This window comes from Anopheles merus, chromosome 2R, assembly GCF_017562075.2.
Source record: "Anopheles merus strain MAF chromosome 2R, AmerM5.1, whole genome shotgun sequence".
In the NCBI taxonomy this organism is placed as follows: Eukaryota; Metazoa; Arthropoda; class Insecta; order Diptera; family Culicidae; genus Anopheles; species Anopheles merus.
In genome coordinates this window covers 31248048-31274566 of record NC_054082.1, presented here as the reverse complement: position 1 = coordinate 31274566, position 26519 = coordinate 31248048, and the positions used below count along the sequence as shown (strand labels likewise).

The following is a 26519-nucleotide window of genomic DNA, read 5'->3' as shown; positions in this document are numbered from 1 at the left end:
CGGGGGTGTCAAGGAAATGTCAAAACATTACCAACACACGCGTGCGAGCAGGTACGCGTACAGTTGTGTGCCACGGCAACGCACACACGCACACACTCATGTGCGCGTGGAAAGAAGCGCTCAAATTGGCTCCGCTTTTGTTTGCATGTGTTTTGTTCGCCAAACGGGTAGATGCGGCACTGTCTCACTAACACACACACACACACTTGCCAACAGTACACACACACACACGCATACACGCAGTCAGTAGAGTTGGAGATGCAGAAAGTTGAGCATCGCGTTAGTTTTACTTTCCTCGATGTGTACCACACACTAGAGCGGTGAACGGAAACGCTTCTGTGTGCGGCTGTTGCTTACGTTTTCTCGTATCACGGTGGAACGGTGGAATTTCATTACTTGGAAGCTGGTTGTGTTGGGTGAACGCCGAGCGAACGGGAACCGGGTCGGCAGGATCATCCGGAAAGGTATGCCCCCGTTTACTGTCGTCCGTTTTTCCCATTTTAGCTTCCGGTCGGTCGTATGTGTCTCCGATGTGTACCGAATTCGCTGTATTACAGCAAGCCTATGCGTAGCAGCACAGAGGTCTGCTGCTGTCTACGTCGTCCTGAGATCGCAGCAAGCCATCTCTCTACCATCGCAAGACGGCGCATCAGATTCGTACGGGAGAATGCGTCCCAAGTCCCCACGGGGACTGCACAGGCTACATAATCCGCCACAGGCGATACCCACGTCGTAAAAAAAAAACAATGGTGGACGAGAGACCGGTTCCGCGAAGAATGTCGTAGCTGTAATGAAACATTTCCGATGAATGTTGTTCGTAATTCCTTTGTGTTTTTTTGTTCTCTTTTTTTAGAATATCCGGTCCTTGTGACAGGGAAAAAGAATATCAAACGCTTAAGCAAAGCGAAATTAGAGCAGCAGCAGCACTCCATATTGAGGGTACGCCTCTCGGGGTGCCATCCTGCATTGGCAGCAAAGCGGCGGTACACCGCGGGTGAGTGTGTATGGGTGAGAATCGTGTACGGAAGAATGATCGCGCAGCTTGTGGCCCCGCTGTCGCTGAGTCTCTCATGTTCGAGACGTATTTTTCTGTTATTGAGAAGATCGCCAACTAACCTAAAAGATGTTGGTAGATTTAAGCGAATTTCCCTTGTGTTGGTGAAAATTGGTGAAAGGGGAGCAAAAATCATAGCTTGCTCTTTGTGGTACTGCGGAAGTATGTTTCCCGGAACCATGCATGCATTCATCCTGCGATGTTTTTAAGAAGAATTGCGTTATTCTACGACTGATCCACCGCGAATGTCCCGTACACTTTTCCTTTAAATTATATGCATACATGTCTGTGTAAATTTCACGGTAATTCGTAGCTGTACAGAACGAGGTTGTTCCGATCTCTTCAAATTATATTAAGCTCATCTTACTCAATGCTTACACCGACACTGCGATACACAGGGGGGGAGTGTGTGGCAGAGAAGTGTAGTAGTGGTGCCGAGTGTATTTTAACCATTTCCTTCGTTTGCTTTATTTTTAGTGTCACCCAAAGGGCGCCGGGTCAGCTCCGATTGCTGTGACGGTTTAAAGCAATCTTTGGTACGACTTCGCCTCATCCTGGACGTCCACTTTACCGGGCATGTCGTCCGGAGGTGGTAAAAAGAAAGTAGTAGCAGCAGTAGCAGCAGCAGCAGCCGAAAACTCCCCTTCCTCCGTGTCGATCGCAGCATCCGTCGCATCGCAAAGGCCTGCCGGCGGATTAAAATTGCTGATTGATAAGAACAGAATAGGCGTGCCGTCCACCAAAGCACAGTCTGCAGTGCAAAAACAGCAGCAACAACAACAGCAGCAACAACAGCAGCAGCAGCAGCAGCAGCAAGTGGTTACCACCAGGCATCTGTCGACCAGTCCGGCTGTGCCATGTTCGTTGAATGATTCTTATGTGAATTTGGCAGGCTCGCTAACTGCTATAAAGCTAGTACCAGCCGGAAATTTGGCACCAGCGAAGGTTTCGGGTGGTACAAGCGTGAAAACTGGTACGGAGAGGATCGAGATGCGTGTGAAAGTGACCGGTGAAGATGCGAATCGCAGCAGCCCATTCGCGGCCGGTGGTGGGCAGCAAGTGCCAACATCGAAGCCAACGGCAAAATTAAACAATTTGGTCGGCAGGCGGATCTCCGTACATCATCGATTGATCCCGACGCAGTTAATCGAGGGTAACAATGGGCAAGATGCGACAAACCCACAGTATGTGGAAATTAGTATCCCGCAGGGGAAAAGTTTAGGGCAGATGAAGCTGGTAAGCTGTAATCCTTCGGCTAACATGATGAAATCCCATCCGGGAAACCCTGTCCCGGCAGCTGTCAACGCGTCGTTTGCACTGGCAGCGACTACCCAATCGCTCGTCGCATCGCCAGTCCAGTCTGGCAGTGTTGAAATTACTCATGTTGCTTCAAATAATTGCAATCCTGCAGGAAGTGCTGCTGAAACAACGCTGGCTTCGGCTGCTGCTGTGCTGCAGAACACTGATGTGCAGCGAGATGCTTCTAGAACGATTGAATTGCCAGCGGACAGGGCTGCCACAACGAACAAACCAATCGTTATAAAGATTGCCCCAATCCAAGCTGCTGCGCGTAGCCAATCAGCGACTGAGCAGGGGAGCGATGACGAAATCGTTGACATGGCAACGGAAAACAGCGAGACGCCAAAGGAAGCAGAACGTGTCGCGGTTGCTGAGCTTCACAGTGAGGTTGGAACTGCGATCGACGCTGGTGGTGGAAGCACAGATGCAGCAAAGGAACCGTCCGCAGAAAGTGACCCTGCTGTAAAGCCGACTGGTGATGGTGCGGTAGAGTTGGAGGTGAACCCTCGGCCATCTAGGGAGATGAAATTACTCCAGCAAACGCATAAAAAGTCGAAAATACTGACGGATATTATGTCCGAGGCGTCTCGTAAGGGGAAGCTGCGGAAGCGTCGCTCGACTAGTGGCGGTAGGGGACCCGCACCATCCGCTGACACAGGTGCGCATACGGGACTGCGTAAACGCACGCGAAGCCGGTCGGCGACGAATCCAAATCCAAGCGCAGAGGGTGCGAAAGAGTTGGAAAACGATCCTGGCACCGATTTGAAGGTGCTAGACGATTCGGGTTCGCTGCGCACGAGCAGCAATAGAAAGATACGTTTCGCTAGATCGGAATATTCACTACACAAAGGTAAACACACAGCAGGCAGGAGCGACAGGTCCATTAGCAAGGATGACGATGGTACTGGTGGGTTGGGTAATGATCCGGGTGCATTTATGTCCCTGGCCAACCTTAACCAAGAGCCGGAAAAGGGTGGCGTTAACGATTTTCCCGGAGATCCACCAAAGGTGAGTAGAAATGACGTTTAGCTCGTATGTTCCTTAAATTAATCGGGGTTTTTTTCTTCCTCCGAATCTTTCTTCACCAGCCTGGATGGGATCGTTTCTGCTGGCGATGCAAGTCAAAAGATCCCGACTTGGGATGCAGCAAGTGCATCCGTAGCTACCACAAACTCTGCGTACGTTACACAGTGGACAATCCCAACTGGAGCTGCACCGAATGCAAAGCGACGACGGCCGGCTTACGCACAGACGTAGATACGTTCTCGCAATGTCTACGTTATGCGTTAGACTTAGTCGCGACGCGTGATGAGGTAAGCTACACGTACAAAATTATATCATATTATATTTTATTATAGTATGTTATATCGTATCAAATTATGTTACATTAAATTATATCATATTTTATTTTATTATATTATGTTATGTTATGTTATGTTATACAATAATATCAGTACGTAAGAAAGCATAGTTTCGGATTGGTCTATCACGGAGCGATTTGCAAAGAGACAAGCTTTAACAAGATTTAGCCAGTATATTTGTGTTTGAAAATGGTTTTGTTTGCTTAAGATTGAAATCTAAAGTTGCAGTTAAAATTTAAAACATTGAGAGTTCGATTTGAAATCTAAAACAATCAAATGTTAGCCGCACTAGAATCGTTTTTGCATTGTACCGCGATAGAGCCAGCGATAAAATAGAGCTTGAATATTTACATTTGGATTTATCTGCATTTTTTTACAAAATTAATTTTGTTGTTTCAGAATAATACTTTTAATCCCTTCAATGTGACCGATTTTGAAGACTATAATAAATACATAAGTCATCACATGGACCTTTCCGTGATATATGAACGGTTAGCTCAAAGAAAATACAGTGCCCCCGAAGAGTTTGTATCGGACTTGAGCTGGATTGTACACAATATGTTAATTTATCCGGGTAAGTGTAATATATCGTCAAGTTTTGATGTGTTTAGCGATAAGCACAACTCGTTACGAAAGAAGATCAAAACTAACTAACGTTATTGTTTTCTGTAGGGCAATTGCATCTTGTTAAAATAGCCCGCACCATGTTCAAGCGAGGAAAGCAGGAGATGGAGGAGATGGAGCCGTGCCAGGAGTGTTACATAAAGGCCAACACCAAGAGTGATACCAACTGGTTCATAGAGCCGTGTTCCAAGCCACACCTGTTGTTGTGGGCCAAGCTTAAGGGTTACCCGTACTGGCCCGCCAAACTATACGGCACGAACGCCAACAATCAGGCGCACGTTCGCTTCTTTGGTGATCACGACCGAGCGTGGTTGCCGGTGAAGGACTGCTATCTGTACGCCAAACGCAATCCCAACCCACAGAAGGTGGTACTGAAATCGAAGCAAATCACGTTCGCCAAGAGTATAGCTGATATAGAGCTTCATATAGAGCAGCTACGCGAAAAGTACAATACGTTCAATTATGCCGAAGAGTTCGAGCTGCTCGACCCTTCCAATTTGGACAACCAGCTGCGGGCCATGCTGCCGGGGGTTTTTGTGAAAAAAGTGAAAGTCACCATTAAACGTAATGAGGGCGAGATGGTCGCCGTTGCTTCGTCTACGTGCGACGATACGCCATCTCCGTCGGAGAGTAAAGAGAGTGGCGGAAGCGAGCTACAAGGCGAGAAAGCTTCGCCGTCTTCTGCACACAAGGACGCAAAGCCCAGCAAAGGTGCCAGCCCTCGGAAGCGGCTGACCCGTCGCATGTCTCGAATTATGAAAAGCCCTGCAGAACCGGTGGAACCGGTCGCAAACACATCGAAGGAATCGATGGACGATAGCGCTGCTTCCCCGGCATCGTACAATGATACAGAGGCGAACGGAACCGTGGCTAGTGGTAAAGCGGTCGATAACAAACGGCACAGGCTCAATGAAGATCGCGAAGAGCTGTCGCTATTGATACGGCGCGGTTCGCAATCGTGGGAAACGGAACCACTGTCCAAGCGCCGTAAGTCGATCGTTGACAAGAGTGCTTTGAAAACTGCCGGCTCTAAAACGGCCCAGCCAAACAAAAAAGTGGATGCAAAGCTGGCCAAGGTGTCTCAGCAGGACAGCACCGTCCTGCCCGAAGCTAAACCAGAAGCCCAGCCTGTCCCTCCCGTCGAGGGAAGTGCAAATCCAGAGGCCAACGCGGCTGCTACGGCAATTAAAAGCGTACCACCGCCGGCATTACTAAAACCTACCGAAAATGTGCTAACGTCGTTGGATCTGTGCCGAACCAGCGTTACCAAGCATGCACTCGTTAGCATACCGGCAGATTCGACTGCAGCATTCGTCACTCAGCAAGAAAAAGATACTTCAAAAACGCTGGCAACTGCGGGAGAGGTTTGTGGACCGGCAACACCATCAACAGCACCTTCAAGCATGTTAAATAGCACGTCTTCCACGGTTAGTGACATTAGCATCAAGCAGGAAATAATTTCCGACGATGAAACCCTGGTGAAAAGCGACAAGATTGAACGGTCAACTACGACGGAAGTAAAACGGAAGGAAAATGAAGTGGACGTGTCGACCAAATCAAGAGTATCCTCAGTAACTTTGTCTAAATCTTCGGAACAAGAAGTATTAGCTGTTTCTTTGGTTCCGGGTAAATGCGTTCCCAATGCTGGCAGTAATGCAGATGACACTGTGATGGCGACCGATTCAACCAGAGCGTCGTTAACTCAGACCAATGCGGAGATCAAAACTGGCCACTCAAATGGTGCTCAAAAGATAGTATCAAGCAATCCAGTCCCGGCTCCAGTGCCGGTTAATACAACGGCAAAAACAAATGATGTGACCACTGGTGCTGGTACTGCAACTACGCTTGGACCAAGCAGTCAGCGGGCGGGCTCATTACAAGCAAGCGATGCGAATAGCAGCGTATCTATTTCGGTCGGGGTGAAACGAAACCAAGCAGCAGTGCCAGCTACTAAGACCACGAAAGAAAATGGCTCTGCGAATGGAGATGTTGTTCCGGTCAAAGCAAGTGTTGGTCCGATAGAGCTGCCGGTTTCTGCGGTTCCCAAAGGCAATGATTCGGGCGCTGTTACGGTGGTGTCAAGCAATCAGCGGGCTAGAAAATCATTTCCGGGCGGAGCTGCCAATGCAAAGCACGCCGCTACTGCTAGGCAACCGACACCGAACACAAACGCTGTAGGAAGCAGCATACCGAATGTGTCGGCAATGCGTAACTCTTCGCTGGAAAGCTTGTCGATCGAGCACAAGTCCCGTGAGGAGGCGACGGTGACAAGACGGTCCCAGAATTCAAATTTGTCAAGCTCGTCGACAGTGCCCGTACAATCGGCAGCCCCATCTTTCCCTCCACGAGTCACAGAGGCGCCCAAACGAACTGGCAGCATGAACAACACGAGTCCCAACGCTAACAGTAACGGTGTCGCTTTGGTGCCGAAGCAGCTCGTTCCCGCTTCTACGACCATTTCTCTGATTCCCAGTGCAGCTGATCGCATTAGTGATAAACATATGGCACCCATTGACTTGGACAACGATGACATAATGATCATCGACGAAGATATCCCGTTGGCAGCAGATCAAAGTAATGCTTCAAGCAGTCAATTGGCGCTTCCTCCGCTTGTGCCGAGACCTCAGGTGCAGAGTCCACGAACTGAATCGACCGATCGGGAAGACCTGTTGCGTCCTACGGACGTGCTGAACGACTGCGCTGGACAGGTAATTATAGTCCGCACATGGATAGTGTCTTACCTACGTAATGTTTCCAATTAATTATTTTCTTTGACGCATATTGCTTGCAGCTCTTGGACAGCTTCCGCTTGACGATAGAGAACGTGCTGTCCGATCTGGCTGATAAAGGATCGCCAGCGGCAGAGGTTTCGCTTCTTAAAATAAAGCTGGACCGGTCTCAGAAGCAACACGAGCAGCGTACAACCGAACTGGAAACGCAGCGCAAAATGTACGAAGGCATGATGCAGGAACTGCGCCAATCCCTTGAGCAGGAGAAAAAACGCGCCCTCGTCGAGCAGCGGGAGCAGCTGCAGCGGGACAAGCAGCGCGCAGTGCAGTCTGCGAAACAGAAGCAATGGTGCAAACGTTGTCTGAAGGAAGCGAAATTCTACTGCTGTTGGAACACTTCGTACTGCGAAGTATCCTGCCAGGAGAAGCACTGGAACGAGCACAAAGATGTGTGCAACCAGGCAGTGGAGAAAAGGGCACGTTCCGGTTTACCCATGTCGATGGTACCGACCGTGCCAGACCATTGTTGGGCGGAGGATGGCAAGGACCGTACGCCGGAGCATGGCGGCAGCGTTCGTCCCGTGCTTCTGTTACCGGTAACGACGAGTGTCACCATTTCACCCGACAATAGTAAGGGCAGTATGCGAAAGCATGCGGCTGCTGCTGCTGCTGCTGGTTCCGGTCCACGGGGCATTGCTTCGCCTGATAATGGAGGAGGGCGCAAAAAAGTTACCTCTAGCCCTAGTACAGCTTCGCCGGGCGCAAGAGGAGACACCAACAACATTAACACCACAATTCCCAACAGTACCATGGTGCCTACTGCAACCAGCACGCCGTTCCTTGCAATGGCCCGTTCGTATCCCAGTGGAGGCACATCGGTAGCTAATGTATCTTACACTCCACCGATAATTAAAGCCGTCTACAGCATAGATACGGGTGCTAGTTTTCCGCAGCATACGGCGCACAATGGTGGCAACTTGGTATCAAGTGCTGGCGTTGTATCTAGTATGCCCCAGCCACAACAACAACACCAACAGAGAATGAATACATCACGTGACAAATCGACCAAACGCTCAGAACGTCGTGATAATGTTGCTTCCATTAAGGTGGGTTTTCCTTTTTCCTTATAGTTGTTTACATATCGTTACAGTACTTGCGCACATTACATTGAAAAATGCAGATAAAGAAATGACTTCTTTGACGGTGTATAGTAAGTCATCGTGATTGGAAACAAGTGGAACATGAATATCAAGTGCCATCTAACACTATGCTAATGTGTATCCCATCTCTCTCTCTCTCTCTCTCTCTCTCTCTCTCTCTCTCTCTCTCTCTTTCTCTCTCTCTCTTTATCTCTCTCTCTCTCTCTCTCTTTATCTCTCTCCTTCCTCTGCTAATACTACCTCTCAGGTGTCACAAGGATACGTTCCAACTAGCACATACGATCTGACAACGTCACCGTCCCGTATCACCACGGTACCGGTACCATCGGCGACTGGTTCGATGGCAATGCGTGGGTACAGTCGGATTATCCCTACCGGAGATATTGCCAGCATGAGTGTTTCCCAGAATGTGTGGAACCAGATCAGCATGCAATCAGCTACCATGCGACAGTCGCACCTGGGCAATGTTGGACCACTCGGCGGTGTGGATCGAACCGGGCTAAGCGTTCAATCCGCAGGTGACTTCAGAAGCCTGCAGCATCATACCGCAGCCACCGTACCATCGCAGAAGCAAAAACCGACCCGGGAGCAATAGCAGTGGCGACGTGGACGTGGCAAACACAGAGGAGTAACGGTGCAACAGCAATGATGATTTAAATGTCAGTGTCACGGAAAATGCTGATGTGAATATATTTTATGACACGCAACCGAGTTTTGCGCTGACTGTGTTTTAGCGATAATGGTAATACTAATTTATGTATCCTCCATACAGTAATGAACAATTTTTTTGCATATATAACAGAAGCACATAAAGCTTTGTATTACTTAACTTAAAATTTCGTACAATTTTATATTTACAATACTTTTATAGACGTAACTTATCGATAGTTTGATCATCGTTCACGATGGTATTATTGATTTCTCAGAAATGTCAATGGATATGAACTACTACTACTACTGCTACTACTGGTGCGAACATTTGAAAAGATGAATGTTAAAAACATTTATAATTGCTCCTAATGCTATAAATTAATGCAGAGTGCGTTGAACAATGTACAGATACATACAATTAAAACATGAGACACTTATAAGGCAGCCGTAGTTTGAAATATATCAGTTATCATCCACTTTGGATGCGATACGGTTGTCTGATGGTACAGGGTTGGGCACAGGGCATGATTTTGGGACACTTTCTTGACTTTTTCACAGAAAGTGGGATGGGAATTGGAATCGGATTGCACTCTTTTTGGATATGCTCAATCAGAATCTGATAGGAATTCCCAATGCGCCTGCCGTAAATGGGTGTAATAGAGTCTAATTCCCATACAGTAAAGTTCACTTCCCGTTAAGAAAGGGTTAAGAAAGTGTCCCAAAAGTAATAAGAACCCCTTTATTAAACCCTTTTAGAGATAAAAACTACGATCGAATGCAGTTTGAGTGTGTTGCATTGGTTCCAAGATGCGTATTCTAACGCGTACACTATAGGGAGTAATTTTGTTTTGAATTATTACGAATGATTTACGCAATAGCTATTTAAGAAGCTATGGTATTAAAAATTAAACGAAAATGCAATTTTTGATACTATATATTTACTTACGGCGAGCATAAATTACAAAAATATCACAAGATGCTGAGATTGTGTTGTTGGGATTTGGTTTTTATGTTTATTAATAATCAAAACAGTGCCTAAATGTTTCTCTAAAAGGGGCGCTAAAATAAAAAAAGTCTTTCTAACACTAATAGGACACATTACCTTACGGGGAGGTGCGCATTGCAATGCTTCCTACAGTCAATCACTATGTGTTCCTTGTAAACCAACAAGTGTGTATATGGTCAATCTACTGCGATACAAGAGCACTTCAATCGATCATGCCGATCGATAATATCTCTTCTACGTAAGTAATGTATTTGCTGGCTTGTCCCGTTCTCCGGCACCGATATAGCATCCCGAGAACTAATTTGTACTACCTGTTGCGTTCATTTCAGCCTCGTCAGTGTGTGTGTGTGTGCCGGGGTCTTCTCACGTGGAGCGTGGCGGCGCATCTACCATCACCTGTAGCGCCTGATTACGCTGGCAACGATCTCGGCAGCCAGAAACGCTGTATAAATGCCACCAAGCACCAGGAAGTAACAGCTGAACACCGTAAACTGACCGAACACGTCCAGCGCAAACCAGCCGTCCGAATCGGTGACCGAGAACGTGAGCAGCGTTTGCAGCGACAGTGCGACGAGCGTATTGAAGCCGAACACCAGTCCAAAGCAATCGTCCGAAATGTTTTTGGCAATTTCCGCACTCACCACGGTAATCGCGAACGCGTACAGCACGCAGAAAATCATGTACCCGAGATAGGACACGATCAAGTTGCCGGTGTTGGTTGCTAGCATCATTGCGCCGCCCGCTGCAAACGAAAGCAGCGCCAGCGATAGTAGGCTGGTGCGCGGTTTTAGAAAACCGCTGTGCAAGTAACCGGCCAGCAGGGAGACGATGGCTCCGAGCAGTGTAACGGCTGCCTCAACCGCCCCGTTCCAGACGGCGGGCTGGGTTTCGTCGATGGAGCTCCAGAGCGCCTGCACGTAGGCGAGAATTTGAATGTAGCCTGCCATCGCCAGACCGTACCACACGCTCCACTGCAGCACGCTCCGGTTGGTGAACGATGTGCGAAAGTGTGTCCAGAGCAGCACGAACGCTTCCTTCAGCCGGAAACGAAATGGGGCCTGCAAGTGGCGGCGTTCTGATGGAGCTATGACGCCCACCGGAGGTTTGCTATCATCGGAACGATCGTCGGCCATTACGTCCACCATCGGTTCCTGCTTGTCGGCGGGGGTGGCCGAGCCGTTTGGCAGTTGGGGCGTGGACGTTTCCGGCAGCTCGTCGGTTAAGGTTTGCCGGTGAAAGTACATGCTGGTAGGTACGGAGGGTAGAAACAGGGCCCACACCGTGGCACTGATCTGTGCCGCCAGCGACAGATAGTTGAGCTGACGGTAGTCCATCGCCTCGAAGTACACCAGCAGCTGGGCCAGGCTGGCGGCAAAGAAGCGCCCACTGTAGATGGCTGCACGCGTGTGCGACGTCACCTTCTGGTAGTGTTCCCGGTCCACCTTGGCGTAGATGTAGCTGAAGTAGGCGACCTCGGCCGCACAGTAGGTGCCGTAGAATATCTCCAGCACCTTAAGCGCGTTCAGCGACGTGGTCCAGGTAAGCATGCTCCAGACAATGATGCCGGCAGCACCGTTCACGATGATGATCGGTTTGTAGCGCAGCAGGTCCGTCACCAGAAAGATGATGGCCAGCTGCGCCAGATAGGAGTACGTACCGATCGGGAACGCTTCCTGGATGATCTGGGGCGAAAGTAGGATTCCAAAATGTTTGAACATTATCGTTTGTTGCTTCTCATTTTAGAACCCCCCCTCCCCCCCCCCTCTATACCTGTTCCATCGTTAAATTGCGCCATGGTCCTGCGAGGTAGTCCACGATGAATGGTTCACTGGGACGAATTTCCTTGAGAAACCCGAACGTGCACAGTAGCAGCGATATCTTTAGCCATGGTGGCATTCTCGACCTGTGGGAACAAAAGCCGAAAGGACAATGTAATCGGGGGAGCTGGAGCTGAGTGAGTAAAACTTTTTTTTTATGACTGGAACAAAAATCATCAATAATCATTACTAAATGACGTGCGCGGAACATTCACTTATCGTGCATATTGGCATTGATTATCATGCGAGATATCTAAGCGCGGTAAAACAAACAAGCACGCGGCGATAAATCCTCCCTACAATGTTACTGAAACTTATCGTATTATGAATTTAGCGCATTTTCTTATCGGATAGACAAGCAATAGAAAGCGTGTAAATAATTCTACGGTACTTTGATAGACAAAACAAGTGTTGTATAATCGTGGTTGCTTGATTATCAGCGTTTGATTGATATGATTATATCTCCAATTGAATGGCTTTATAATGGCTATTGGTTGTGAGGTCAGGACAGATCCCAAAACCATAGATAGCACACCAAGAAGGACAAGCATGGCGGGGTCTACACCGGCCCAAGAAGACATGTGCATTTTATGGTGCAGGGCAAGGTAATAAAAATAGAATAACACAACATTTTTCACGCACTCCAGAAAATTTGTCGTATTTTAGGTGAGATGCCACTGTCCCTTTGCTTACATTACATAACCACACAGCTAAATGTGTGATGCTATTGTTTCTAGCAGTGGTTAAATTGAATCAAGCAAACTGTGATTGATTTGAATCAAAGCGTGTTTGTTTGGTTGGTTGTTAGGCCTTTCGCTGCCGGCAGCTAGACCTGCAGCAGCAACAACGGCACAGAATAGGATGTTTTACGGTGATTAACACATTTCCGCACACGCAAGCGTTGTGCACGAGTGATTTTTTTATATGTTTAGTGGCCTTTTGCTTGTTTTTAGTTTGTTTCCACACGTCGGTTATATATTGTTTATCCGTTGATCAAATTTCGCATGGGTGCCACCGCCTGCCAGTCTGGTAATTGGAGCTAATATGCATCGGATGGACTGCTTTGATCTGCGGCGTGTGTGTGTTGCGGCCTGTTATGAAGGCCACTGTCACTATAATGAAGCCTAAAAGAGCACTAGGATGTGAACATCTTATCGCACCGTCTGCTACATTGTTGCAGGCGCAATCGGACGCGATTAGAGAACAATGCCGTCCTGCAGCTGAAGCCCCACAAACGTTGTAATGATTACATTGTGCTGTTGTTTTAGCATTGCTTACCTAAAAATCGAAGAATGCCGGTAATATTGTCGTCTAAACACCACTCTCTTGCGCTCTCTCTCTCTCTCTCCCCCTAGTCCAAAATCTGCAACGATGCACTTTCCAGGCGTTGCGGGGCAGGAGGATTCTTACCACTGTGTTGCACTAAACCCCTGCACGAACTTGCCGGTTGAGCGGTGCACGGCAAGCAAACCGAACGCGTCCGTCTGCTGTCAATGACCACAACAACGGTACTGGCGCTGGGGTGCCCTTGCTTAGACCTCCCTTAGCGTGATAGAAGAGATACTCAGCCCCGTATGGGTGCCTCCCTCGCATCAGCTGATGATGATCGTTGTCGTCCGTAAACCGTACGCCCGTGTTTGACAGCTACGCTTCCGATTTGTGTGTAGGGAGAATGCAGTCGGATGAGCTTTGGGGTGGGAAACAAGGCAAGAAAAAGAAACCCATACCCCTTGTCATCCTCATGCCTTGGAAGCACGCCGTCGGGTCCGATACACACGTGCACACACGCTGCATATCGTTTGTTTACGTTCTGGTCAATGTCAACGCGATTGATAGTCGTCAGAGAGAGAGAAAGAGAGAGAGAAGCGTCTGCAAGTTAGCCGCGAGACAAAAATACTGATAGCGCTTGTTGGTAGTATCGCTCGGATCTTTGGGATGGTGGTGGCAAGGCTCGAGACAAACGATTACAGGACCGTTGAAGGGTTCGGGATGATAAAATCGATAGAGCAGCCGTTACCCCAACATACAGGGTTTTTCAGGGGTTCTCATAGTTGTGGTATACTTCCTTGACTCTTTCTTATGGGAAGTGAACTTCGTATGAAGGAAATTGGATTCTATGGCATCCTTTTTACCACAGGCTCCTTGGAAAATATTATTGGATTTGTTCAACAAGGGTGCGATAGAGTCCAATTCCCATTACATTAAGTTCATTTCGCGTAAGAAGGAGCCAATAAAGTGTCCCACAGCTATGAGAACTCCTGGAAAACTCTGTAATAATAACCCCTCCGCCGTTAGAGGTTACGAAAAGGACAAGAAGAGTATCATTTACTCGAAACACGTTTCGTAAAGTAATACAATTTTATTACGATCCTTTTTTGTTGTGTTACAACTCACCAGTACGTTTGAATTAATATATATATCTTCTTGCAATTTGCCGTCTTACACACTATGCTGCCCAAAAGTGCATGAACCCAACCAAACGGTCCCGGCTTCCTTCGGTTTCCCGTGGCTTTGCAACTTGCACTAAAATCGTGGCGGATTTGTGCTCTGCTCTGTGTGTGTCTGTGTGCACCTGCAGCACGGGGAAAAGTCATCTCAATCACATACAATATACATCGCTCGATCGCTTCGGGGCCCTACCTTACACACTAACAGATGTCTTGCTTCTTACAGCATTATCACTAACGAAAAACGACAAAGAGAGAGAGAGAGAGAGGGACAGAGAGGGCTTTTCTGAGTTTTGAGTTTTCCTAACCGTACACAACGTACCACGTTAATAAGTACCGTTCGTTCGTTCGTTCGTTGGGCGTTTTTGTTTTGCGCATTGAGTAAGTAGCCTCGTCATAAAACATTGTCCAAATGTGTACGCTTAAGTAGTAGATCCCATGATCCGCCTTCAACGCTTTTAGTACTATCATATCCATCTCTTGAGTATTATCTACCATTGAGTAACCGAATCCCCTCGTCGCAGCATGTCGATAGCACAATTTATCGGGAAAGACATTCAGATTAGTTTAAACATAAATTAAAACAAGGAAGGAACAAATATGGCATTTGTTGGTGACGTTAGCATAGATAACAAGAAAAATCAACAGTTGCGTGTGATACCACTACACACACACACAAACACACGACGAAAGCTTTAAAAAATCAGAAACAAAAGTAAGAAAACTATAGAGATCTATCGTTGGATGAATTGGGATGACGAGGGACAAGTATTGGAAGCAGTGGTGATTGCTGGCTCTGATTGTATGGGGGAGTGTTTGACTCTTGTGTGGTGTCGTTAAATGCTTTTGGCTGATACAATAATAGAGTATCTATTCGAAACTCACTACTGCTTATTTGAGTTGGGATCTTGAAGCACTTTCCATAAAATCACGCAGGGTTTAGAGTCGAAGGAGAGAGATAGATAAAGGATAAAGCAATTATTTCTAACGAAGATGGTGTGCAAACATCTAACAAGTACAACGAAAATGGAAACTGGAAACGGTTATGCTCGCTCGTGGATCCACCTTTGCATGAACCAGAAACGGTGTGATGAATGTGCTTCCTATGCTGAGTAAGTTGGAGTCTTTGCTTGATTGTTAATGAATGGAATTCGTGCCTAGTCTTGAGGTACGATGAAATGGGAGGGTTATGATGATCACTGAACCATTCCAGCGCATTATTTGACCTAAATCTCTCCCACTGCTATGCACATTTTGCTAAGCAAAGCTTCATGTTCAGTTCAGTCAGTTCGCGAACGTTTGCTGATCGGGAGGCGACTAAGCAGCCCATCAGGCCTCTAGTTACGCTCAGCGTGTCCCTGTTTCAGTGCTGTTGGATCATCGTAATCGCTCACTAAAAGAGAAATAGAACAAAAAAGGATTATATTTTGCGTTTTCCACCACCAAACGCGCACCCACTCACTCTCTTACCATCCTCCTCCTCAGCTTCGTTTCCCACCAGATGTAGATCCTCCATTTCGTTCGGATAATTGTCGCCCTCCTTGCCATGGTCATGGGCAATTTCGTTGATCAGCTTGTCGCCCAACCGGTCGATAATGCCGCCCTTGCTATCGAGTCCACCGCCAGCGACCCCCCCTTCACGCCGCTTCGCTCCGATGCGCCGACCGATAGCGTGCCCCGGCACCATCACATCGTTGTAATCCAGCTGATGGTGGTGATCCGCACCGAACGGTGCCTTGGGAGCGACTCCGCCGACACCCGCATCGTTTGCATTATCATACAAATTCGTGTCCTCTTCGGCCGCGTTGAGATTGTTCTCGTTGCCCACGCCCAGCTGATCGTCATCGCCGGCCGGCAATCCACCGTCGGCACCCCGGTCACCGTCGGCCGTATCGTGCCCCGGCCGTTTTACCCTCGTCTCGGCATCCTGCACCTCGTGCGCCCCGTTGTCGTCGCCTGCGTTGGCTGCACCGCCACCGTTCAGAAAGTTCAAATCACCGCCCACTGCGCCGCGCTTGTCCGATGGGCTCTTTTTCGCCATGGCAACCGAACTGCCGGCACCGGCTGCTGCGCCAGCACGCCCGACGCCGCCACCCGTCGATCCACCGGCAGCAGCAGCATCGGCCGCCACGTTGGCGTACCGATTGTCCAGGATGTTTTCGCTAATGTTTTCCTCCAGCTCGGGCATGATGTCGGGGAACGGGACGATACCGACCGGGACCTGCTTGGTGTGCCGGTTGCTCAGTGGTTTCCGTGCGGCCGAACCGGCCGATCGGTTCGCCTTGCGTACCGGTGCGCTCGCTGTGGTAGTGGTGGAAGTGGTGGTACTGGTGCTACCGCTGCTCGCTGAAAGTGTTCCACCACCGCCATCCGACGCAGCCCGACCGTTGCCGCTCCGCTTGCTCGACTGCTCCAGGGACGGGCCGGGGAGAACAGTCGGCGCGGCCAGTATCGGCAGCTGCAGGTTACGGTCGGACGATCGCTTGCCGCTGGTCGACACCGAGGTGGACGTCTTCATTAGCTGGGGCTCCTGCAGCACGTTGCTTGCTTGGGCGCCGTCCGGAGCGCCGACCGCCGGCAGCGGCTTTGGAATGATCTGAAAATTTTCCACAGAATTAATGATACCACCATCGAGGGGCGGATGGGGCGGGGTGCGAGCGTCCAGGACGCTGGCGCCACCGGCAGTGTTAGTTGGAGCGCGTCCGGGCTCATCGCGTCGTCGTTCCGGATCCATCGCCGCACGCGGCACGACATCGAACGGATTGGCGATGACACGCGTCTCCTGCTCCTCGGAGGCCCGCGGCACCACCATGCCGTCGGACCGTTGGTTAGTGGCGGAAGGGGGAGATAGGGTTGAGGGCGACAGACCGATAGATACCGTGGGGGAGTTGGCAGCCGGGGCGGCCAGGTGGCGGACCTTTAACGCGATCGGTATGCGGTACAAGTCTTCACTCACGGATAGCTGCTCGTTGAAGCTGTGCGCCGGCAGGGCGTTCGCTTTCGCTGCGTCCCTGGACAGCGCCTCCAGCACGTCCCGGTAGCGGTGGTGCTGCTTCGGTTGCTGCTCCGCCGGCAGCTTGCAATGCTCGAGGTAGTGTGCGTTCTCCTTCTCCATCTTGGTCGCCAGATCGCGCATCTGCTCGATCACATGATCCTTCTCGGCGAGCTGGCGGCGCAGCGTCGCCTCCAGGTTGAGCTTATCGCTCTTCAGTTGCACTATTTGTGCCTGCGTAAGAGAGATGGTTGTTAGTGGGGGGATTTGGACAAATGCTACACAACGGGTGTGCCGGGTTTACCTTCAGATGCTCCACATCGTTGGCGGACTCCTGCTGGTACCGCTGCACCTTGCCCTGCAGCTCCGACACCTTCAGCCGGAGCGAGTTGATCTCCTCCGACTGTTGCTTCTTGCTGCGGCTGCACTCCTCCGTTACGTCGCCGAGCTGGCTCTTGACGAGGTTGCACTGCTGCTGCAGCGAAGCATACCGGATGTTGGCCTCCATCGAGGATTTGCTGTGCTCTTCCTGCTCCTCCTTCGCCTTCTGCTTCAGCTCCTTTCGGTTCGCCTCGTTGATCATGCGCTCCGACTCGAGCGAGTTTTCCAGCCGTAGCTTCTGGTCGACAATCACCTCCATCTGGGCCTGGACGGATTTCTGCTGCTGCTCGCACCGCAGCCCCAGCTGCCGCAGCTCGTCCAGCTGCTGCTGCGAGCTGTGGAACACCGTCACGAAGCCGACCATCAGTATCAGCAGCGCCAGGCAGGCGAAGAAACGGCTTCGTCCCGCGCGTGCCACCATTGTGCCGTCGTTGCGCTGCCCTGTTGCGGATGTTGCGGACTCCCGGATGCTATGCTGGAGTGTGCCTTGTTTTGTAAACACACACACACGCACGAACCCACTGTCGGGTGGAATGGACAATTTCTAGCACTCCGTTTCCTTTCTCATGAGGGGATGCTGGTTTTCATATCATTGGCCAACTCTTGAAGCACAATTATTTCACTGGAACGTGGGAACGGGTGCTCGCGTCCGGCCGTTCCTTCGTTTTTCTTTATGTGGTGTTGTTTGCGATGTTATTAAATTGTTGAACGCAAATCGCAAACGTCAGTTGGAACTGTCAGGCGGAGCGGACATTTCATCGATCGCTGTCAAAACGGAGCAGCAGCAGCAGCAGCCGCAGCAGCGCAGCCCCAACAGCAACAGCAACCTGCTGGTGCCGGAAAAACTCCCATTCATTGTGGTCATTTTCTCTGGTACAATTTTACATGTGTGTCTAGCGAAGAGGTCACAAAACTCCTCCTGTCCGTCGTTGTGTTGCGGAAAACAAACCCCGAAGTAAGTACAGTGTGTCCCCGTTTGCAGCGGTGACCTTTCCCGTTCCGTTGTCAGTCCCTGGTGCATACCGCGCATATCGATCGATTGCTGTGTGTGTGTGAGTCTGTGTTCGGACGAGTTTGTTTATCAACACGGAACGTATACACGCACACCGTCAACGCTCCTTCCCGGCGTTTGATCGAAGGGCTGTGTGCTGTGTTATATCACGCAAAGTAACGCTGCTGGTTGCTCTGTTTTCGGTGAAAGTTTCCCCCACACCGTGTCGGTAGTCACCTGCTGGTTGTGGCCGTGTTGTGCACCACACACAGATGGTTGGAATTATTAGTTCCGGTGTGTGCCGCGTGTCCGTCACCGCCACGACACTTCTGTTTCGGGAGTTTGTGCGAAAGGCGAAAGTACGCGGCACGGCGCTGAATTTTTCGCTAGCTTCAGCAGCTGCAGTAGGAGGTGGTGGCGGCATTCGCCGGAAGCTGGAACGAGTGGCCGGCAGTGCGGGGTTGATTATGGGCGCTAGCAGCAGTGTCCTTCCGAGGAGTTTGATTTGGAACTCGAAGCGAGGTAGGTGATTCTGGTGATTTTCGTGATGTGGTGAAATTAGGCAATGCGCACTTCTAGCACACTTCTAGAACGTTTTTCGAAACCTTGTCTTCGTTTGTCGAAATTCTATTCAAGGGCGAAGGGGAAACAAAAGTTGCTAGTTGAGCAATTGTATTCGTATTAGTGATGGGAAAAAATGAAGTTTTCGTCGGAATCGATTCCGAATAGTAGATCCAGAATCAGTTTCCTGAATCGATTCGGCAATCTGCTCCAGAATTGGTTCCGAAATCGGCTTCGGAATCTGCTTTGGGATTGGTTCCGGAATCGGCTTCGGAATTGGTTGCGGAATCAGTTCCGGAATCGGCTTCGGAATAGGTTCCAGAATCAAATTCAAATCAAATGGAATTGGTTCTGGAAACGAGTTCGAAATCGAAATCGACTCCAGAATCGGAATTGGCTCCGAAAATCAGGATCGGCTCCTCCGGCTAATTCCAATTCTGGACTAAATCCTGATTCCGTTACCGCAGCAAATTGCAATTCCCACCGGAATTGAATCCGGAGTCAACTCTGGAATCGACTCCGGAATTGATTCCGAACACGGAACCGGATAGGTCCGATTCCGAGCTCCCACCACTAATTCGTATCAGCTACATAAACAGTGGCTAGCAACACAAGCATAGCAGCACAGTTGAATCGCAGAGTTTAGTTTCAGGGTTGGCCAACTTTGCCCAAGACGGAAGAAATTTGTTGATAAAATTTAATTTAAAATTAATTTATATCTGCGCTACTGTAAAAATGAAGGAGATTGGTGTACGGAGATGAAATCTTAGAAGGTAACAAGCATGTTTCAATTCCTGTCTGTACCTACCAAACCTGGCTTTTCCTGTTCTGATCTGTCTATCCAGTTGGACCTACTCCTATATAACTAGGACCAGGAAGATCTGAAGTCTAGTGGTTAAGTGTGTGCCAAGTATTCTCGTATCGTATGCATTGACAGCTAAGCTATACCTTAGTCTTGTTTTAAATACCTCAGCTTCTTCGAATTTTACATGATAAAAAAGTAACAAAAATCATTGAATGAAAAAGGCAACCTCATTGGATGCGATAAGGCAACCAATTTGTAAGCTTGGAACTGTTTGGAACGCCACAAACGTTTGGAACTGTTTGGAAGATTTGCCAACCCTGCAACGAGCTGGGTGCGCCACGATAGAGGACCACGCTCGTTCACGACCGTTCTGTTAATCAATCGCACATTCGCTCGCAGAGAGTCGCAGCAGAAGCTGTGCGTAACTAAACGGACGTACGCGGGCGCGCGCGCGCACTCTTCGCCATCGTCTAGGCAGGCCGTGGAATCTACCGCGGTGACATCCAATCTAGTAGCTTCGGTTGGACGATTTAAGGCCAGCCCCTGCGGTCCAGTATCTGCGAAGTGACCTGTTGGTGAACCTCGTCAGCTCGGTACGTCCATATATAGCGATAGTGGTGCTAGCAGTGACCAAAGCGAAACGTGTCCATAATTGTCATTGCGCCGTGTTGTGCCGTGTTCATTACGTTCAACAGGTTTCCATTTCTAAACAGGCAAAGGTTTGTGTTTATGGAAAAAATGGCAAATAGCACACTACACGTACAATTGTGAGAAGGTTTTTTATTAGTGGTCGCCATTTGTCAGTATGTGCAATTGATGAAACGAACTAGCAGTAGAATATTACGGTATAATTGTAAAATGCTAAACGTTATCCTGTTCGATGATTGCTTCTTCAGTATTGTTTGTAGAGGATGTGACCATCAAAACTGAGGACAACAAAAAAACCTCACCCATAGAGCCGCGTACATTTCCTTCGATATTCTACGGCGTTGAAAACGCTGTGTGCCGAAAGTAATATCGTCGTCGTATGCTAAAAATAGGCCCTCCGTTGTATTTGACCACAGGGAGATGATTCAGGCAAAGAAAGTGTGCGCAAGAAGAGATCAACCTTCCCCCCGAACGGCGGGGAGCCGGCGCATGTAGTAGACTTTGCTGCAACACGTAGTCAACTATGCATGCTTGGATGGCGCTTCGAATACATGCCCCGCCAGAAAGGGGGCTGGTCATGATCATGCGTGTGTGTGTGCCCCATTCAGGGTTAGTGTGTGAAGACCAGCGTCCGATCGAAGGAGAGAATGTTGTTTGAATTGCATCCGACGCATTCAGCTCATCAGCTGGGAGAAATGCGTTGTGCACCCGTTTCGTAATTTTATAGGCTGGCTGGAGTTGCGCAAAAAGGTGCGAATCGATCGATGGAATGCAGACAAAAAGGTGCTTGTTTTATTCTTTTTTTTTGTTTGCCGAGCATGCAGCATTCCCGTCATGGTCAATTGGAATTGAACCGAAAAAGGTGTGTGCTGGACCGCCGGTGTGGCTAAATTGACATTGTAATGTTTTACGATTATTTACGATGGAATTGATGCAGGGCAAAGCAACAAAAGTGAGCTTCTTTTTTATGGCCCTTATGGCTTATCCAACTAAATGTAGAAAAAACAGTTTAGTTTACACGTTACAGATAATTAATTTCACCTATTTGTATTTTAGATACATTTCCGAAACATTCACAAGTTCTCGGTCAGCATATATCCAAGTTTTGGATCACCAGCCGACTTGGAAGCTATTCGATTGAAACGGTTAATTCCGACTGTATAACTACAGAGGACAGGCAGGAAAACAATGCAATACGATATGTATGTGCTTCGTAAAAATCGAGGCTATGACCGATTAACTGCTGGTCATTCGATGGGTGCGTATCATCGATCGATCGCAGCACACGATTGGGGTGTGGGCCTCGGTCATTTTCCATACACGAGGGCGGAAGTCGACAATATACACGCTCAAATGGGACAGGTTAGAGACGAACATGCTGTAATAGACAATGGTGTAGGAGATATCTAACTGGCCAATCGCACATGTTACGTACACTGTAGAAGAATGATTTAACAGAAGATGAATATTGGTTGTAAGTGTTGCAAAGTGGATTGATAAGAGCGGTAAGCAATGAGTTGTTTGCGTCCACTGTGGAGATAAGTGAAGAAGGTGTTATAATTATGTCACGATGATAAGCTTTTTGATTTGCCAGACGAGTAGTTATTTGTATGTTCTTAGCAAAAGGGTTACATTCGGCCAGTTGATGTGATAATTACACCTTGAAGTGCAAAATCTCACCAAAGCAAAAAGAAAACGCACATGCCGATTGATTGCATCGCTTTTTTTTTTAATGAAGATGAAGAGCAGCATTGTTGAGGGTTGTGGCGTGTTCGTTTCGTTCGTCCAACTGCAAGTGTGTATTTTTTCGCACATGTGAGCATTGGCACGGAACATCGAGCTCATTTATGAACCTATGGTGTATGACGGCTATGGCCAATTTTGGAGCAAAAAAGTGAAAAAAAAACGGAAAGCGTTGTTTAGTTCCGACCAAACCCCGATCTGATCAAGTTCAATCGGTGGAAGTGGTGTTGTACGCTACTGACCATGACCGTTTGGCTGTTTTACGCTGTTTTTGTTTCATCTTGAGTCCGTTGGTTTGCTGTTCGTATATTGAATTACGACGTCTCAAGTAAATCTGTTTATGACGATTCAAAATTACACTTAATTACATTTGTTTGCTAACAATGATCAATGATCATTCGAATCTTAATCCTGTCCTACAGACAAATCATCCACTGGAGAAACGGACCAGCATCAAACGCCACTGACCATGGAGAAGAAAGAGGAACTGGTGGCAAAGCTCACACCTTTGCAGTATCACGTCACGCAGGAAGCCGGCACGGAGCGACCCTTCACCGGAAAGTATAACAAATTCTACGAAAAGGGCACCTACATCTGTGTCGTGTGCAGCCAGGAACTGTTCAGCTCGGAAACGAAGTACGATTCCGGTTGCGGTTGGCCAGCATTCAACGACGTGCTCGATCAGGGCAAGGTGACACTGCACAAAGATCCCAGCATTCCCGGTAAGCGAGGGTGGTGGGGGGTTTTGTGCGCATACCGCGCCATCCCGAGCCGGGTTTGTGCGCAATCGCTGCTAATGCAAGTTCTCGATGCTATTAACAGTTGTTTTAGTTTTTTTTTATTTCTTAATTTTTTAAGTAGACTTGTTGTTGGGCAATCAAACTATTTGTGATAAGAAAAAAATATTGTGTACCTTTCATTGTAGCATTATCGAGAACTTAATTGTTTTTATATTAATAATTTCAAGTAGTTGTTTTTTCGATCATTCTTTTATTTGATTTATTAGTTTGGTTTTGTTTTGTTTTACTCTTTTTTAATTTAACTCGGCATTGAACAAAGCAAAAAAAGTGTTTGAATATAACAACTAATTTTATATTAATGTTACCTATTAAATGCCTTTGAAATGTCGGAAATCGATCAAAAATTTTATTCGTAAGCTCTGTGGAAACCCTTGTGATTAACAAAACTAAGACTGGTGGTGTTCAAGTTACAGTAACAAATACATTTGTAACATATTCTTGCCAATATTGTGATCGAAATTGCGCTTCCGATGTAATGGTGCGATGTAACTAATTTCAGTGCTAATCGTTTGATTTTAAACACTTCCTATCCAATTAAATTCTGAGTAAACTAGTTTTAATCTTAACCACTTCCTATCATTACAACAATCTGTTGCATATAACGTTGATTTGCACAATTAGTCTTTTTTAAATTTGTATGAATATTTTAAACAACAGGTGGATTGAATATTCAAAAAAAAAAAGTTGTGGGATAGAGTTTCGTTTCGTTACAAAAATTTAACCCCTTTTCCTAAATAAATCCCTTTCCCCTTTCACATATTTGTCCTATCACCTTCTCCTATCCTTTGTGCCTAATTGGTGTTTTAATCGTTAATATTTCATGTAAAGCACCACCCACTGCTCACACTGCTCGTCAACTACTTCACATCTTCAATTTTTAATTGGCCCATTTGTCACTCGCCCAGAAACATCATTTTATGTAAAACAAGCACAATACTGATCGGTCTTCCCGACGGATGCTGCTGCCCTTTACTGTTTAGTTCCATCATCGAAAATAATCGTGTACATCAACATTTTTAGAAGATAATGGAAAAGAGAAGTCATCCACTCGTAATCGAACCGTCCCATCGTCACTGCTTGATCACGCTTCGTTTTGTTTCCAACTCCATGAAAAGCCACATCATTTATATGTCCAGATAATTCCTATTGATTGATTATTATTTGGATTTGTCGCTTTTGTCGCTGTTTCAATTATATCTCCTTTTGTTTTGTTTCAGTTACGGTTTTGGGTTGCTTAAGGAAATGCCATATGTTTTGCTTCATTCACATTGATTGGAATTTGTGTAGGGAAGGCAAAATGTTTGATCGTATACATTTTACGTGTGTTAATGATTCAATCGCTTTAATTTGTTTCCATTTCTTGTAGCTTATTTATGTGTTTTAATGAATGGTATAGTTTCGCTATGAAATTGTTTGATTAGTTAGACACATTGCTTGGCGCCTTTGTTTGTATCATTTGATTGCTTTATTGAATTGTTTTTTTTTAAACGCAAAATGCTGTTTTTATTTGTCTAAGCTTTGCTTTCTTTTAAATATGATATGAGAATGCTTTTTTTTAAATGTGATGCAGTTTTCTTCTGCATTGATCTGTGCTTTTCGCCACGCGCCGTCTTTATGTTTCATCGCAGCCATCTTCTACCACTACGAAGGTTTCTGGTGATGGTTCTAATAGTAAATTTGTTCTCTCTTCTCTTCCCTTTTCTCTCTTTCTCTTTATATATTTCGTACTTCACTTCTGCCAATCGATCCACTATGCGGTTATCAACACGTATCACTTTCGTATCCACCGAACCAACTGAACATCTTCTGTTCGCTTCTGTGTGCATTCTACAATCACATCATTACTTCATATGTTCTTTATAAAAAACTGAACATACTTACACTCACATTCACACATACACACGATCCATAACATCATAACAATCGTTCATTTGCTCGGATTTTTGGTATATTCATTGGGGGGATTATTCTCCTAAAATTGATTTGAATTTTAATTTCAATGCGTTTCTTTTGTCGTTCGAATACTTCGTCTTGTTCGTTCAATCGGCTGTCGGGATCATCTTATTTGTTACATCCTTCATAAATTTTTGTTTTTTTTTCTTGAAACCTTGAAATATTCGTTTTAATGATATGTTTTGTTTTTGTTGCCGTTTATATCGTTTCTACTTACAATATTCTGTTTATTTTTGTGTTTTGATGAAACGATTTATGTCGGGTGCATATCTGTCCCCGTGTGTTGTTCATATTCCTTTCCTTGACTATCAACATCAATTACCAAAACCACTCCACTATCCTCTTGTTCCTCGTTCCCGTGGATTTTTTTGTAACTAAACGAACACACCATTACCACCGTCCACCATCCCACCCCACCCGATCCACACATCTCTGCCGTTGGATGTGAAAAATCCTCCCCAAATTACAACATTCCAACCCATCATGCAATATCACCCCACCCATCCACCCACAAACATCACCACTAAAAAAGGGGGTAATATCCTATTGTTGATCACACAACCAGGCCGCGTGCGGACGGAGGTACGATGCTCGAAGTGTGCTGCACACATGGGACACGTGTTTGAAGATGGGCCACCACCGACCCGGAAGCGTTACTGCATCAACTCGGCGTCGATCGAGTTTATGCCCGCCGGATCCGAGCGCAAGGACGGTACGAGCTAGGCTGAATCCCGGCGTTCCAACTCCACGGAGTTGCTAGGAGGAGGGCCCAGAAGAGGATGCTGGACAGTTTAGGGATGGTTTACAAGTGTAAACTATCTTAAATGAGCTTTTACGAGCGACCTGCTGTTTCATGCGGATGAAGTCAGGATGGGCAGGAGATAATGGATTGTGCCGTTCCGTGTCGTCATAGCCAGCAGGAGCGGATAATCGGAAGTCGAACGTGTATGTGTGTGTTGTGTGTGCCTATTTATTGAAGGATTACTCGATCAAGTGTAAACGACATCCTGCATGTTCTGGTTTTGCCTACAATTTACTCGTTTGTGAAGGAGGAACAGCGTTTTGCGTGGAAATGTTTTCTTACGTTGTTTATTTGATCGCTGAATCAATTTAGTCAAGAAGCATGCTTCCGATAGTGTAAGAATTCCAATCCCAGAAAAAAATGAATGAGCAGGCGATTAATATGCGCTCGCAAAATGGTAAAACAAAATATGAAGCAGCTACCAGCTTCTGGTACAAATAAAATATAACTGATGTTATGAAAACAGTCAAATGATTTGGTGTTCAAGTTATTTTTGTATTGGTTAGCAGTGGTCTTCAGCTAACCGAAATGATAGGGAAAGGTATAGAGCTGCAATGAAATGCTATGTTATGTACATTAATCAAATGGTATTTTTATTTTGGGCCGTAATTGTAAAAGCACATTTAAACAAAAACGATATTTTTCATTTGATCCTTTTCAGCATGTTTCGATGTGAAGAGTAATATCCCATATGT

General features: G+C 47.2%; 4 protein-coding genes across 14 annotated transcripts; 2 read left to right on the top strand and 2 right to left on the bottom strand.

The window, feature by feature from the left end:
- The first annotated feature begins 179 nt into the window (after positions 1 to 179).
- LOC121589374 lies at positions 180 to 9799 on the top strand. Its single transcript, XM_041908244.1, has 8 exons — positions 180 to 464; positions 854 to 994; positions 1532 to 3361; positions 3442 to 3666; positions 4114 to 4288; positions 4387 to 7046; positions 7130 to 8173; positions 8475 to 9799. The coding sequence occupies exons 3-8, from the start codon at positions 1631 to 1633 to the stop codon at positions 8820 to 8822; spliced, it is 6183 nt and encodes a 2060-aa protein (XP_041764178.1). The 5' UTR covers positions 180 to 464; positions 854 to 994; positions 1532 to 1630; the 3' UTR covers positions 8823 to 9799.
- A 207-nt stretch (positions 9800 to 10006) lies between these two features.
- LOC121589380 (thiamine transporter 1-like) lies at positions 10007 to 12066 on the bottom strand. Its single transcript, XM_041908259.1, has 2 exons — positions 11655 to 12066; positions 10007 to 11566 (listed from the first exon to the last, which is right to left on the bottom strand). Exons 1-2 carry the CDS (start codon positions 11910 to 11912, stop codon positions 10277 to 10279), a joined length of 1548 nt encoding a protein of 515 aa, XP_041764193.1. The 5' UTR covers positions 11913 to 12066; the 3' UTR covers positions 10007 to 10276.
- LOC121589381 (methionine-R-sulfoxide reductase B1) lies at positions 11749 to 26295 on the top strand. 9 transcript variants are annotated; one of them, XM_041908261.1, is made up of 4 exons: positions 18327 to 18476; positions 18723 to 19034; positions 22692 to 22991; positions 25555 to 26295. In XM_041908261.1, the coding sequence occupies exons 2-4, from the start codon at positions 18785 to 18787 to the stop codon at positions 25743 to 25745; spliced, it is 741 nt and encodes a 246-aa protein (XP_041764195.1). In that variant the 5' UTR covers positions 18327 to 18476; positions 18723 to 18784; the 3' UTR covers positions 25746 to 26295. The 9 variants fall into 9 exon arrangements, with proteins under 9 accessions (XP_041764203.1, XP_041764195.1, XP_041764201.1 ...); XM_041908264.1 differs by lacking the exons at positions 18327 to 18476; positions 18723 to 19034 and adding exons at positions 21378 to 21478; positions 21583 to 21784; XM_041908269.1 differs by lacking the exons at positions 18327 to 18476; positions 18723 to 19034 and adding an exon at positions 11749 to 11838.
- LOC121589377 lies at positions 14047 to 18235 on the bottom strand. Of its 3 annotated transcripts, none has more exons than XM_041908250.1 (4): positions 17445 to 18235; positions 17027 to 17374; positions 15619 to 16744; positions 14047 to 15541 (listed from the first exon to the last, which is right to left on the bottom strand). In XM_041908250.1, the coding sequence occupies exons 1-4, from the start codon at positions 17940 to 17942 to the stop codon at positions 15486 to 15488; spliced, it is 2028 nt and encodes a 675-aa protein (XP_041764184.1). In that variant the 5' UTR covers positions 17943 to 18235; the 3' UTR covers positions 14047 to 15485. The 3 variants fall into 3 exon arrangements, with proteins under 3 accessions (XP_041764184.1, XP_041764185.1, XP_041764183.1); XM_041908251.1 differs by having other exon boundaries at positions 17105 to 17374; XM_041908249.1 differs by having other exon boundaries at positions 15619 to 17374.
- Positions 26296 to 26519: the final 224 nt, after the last annotated feature.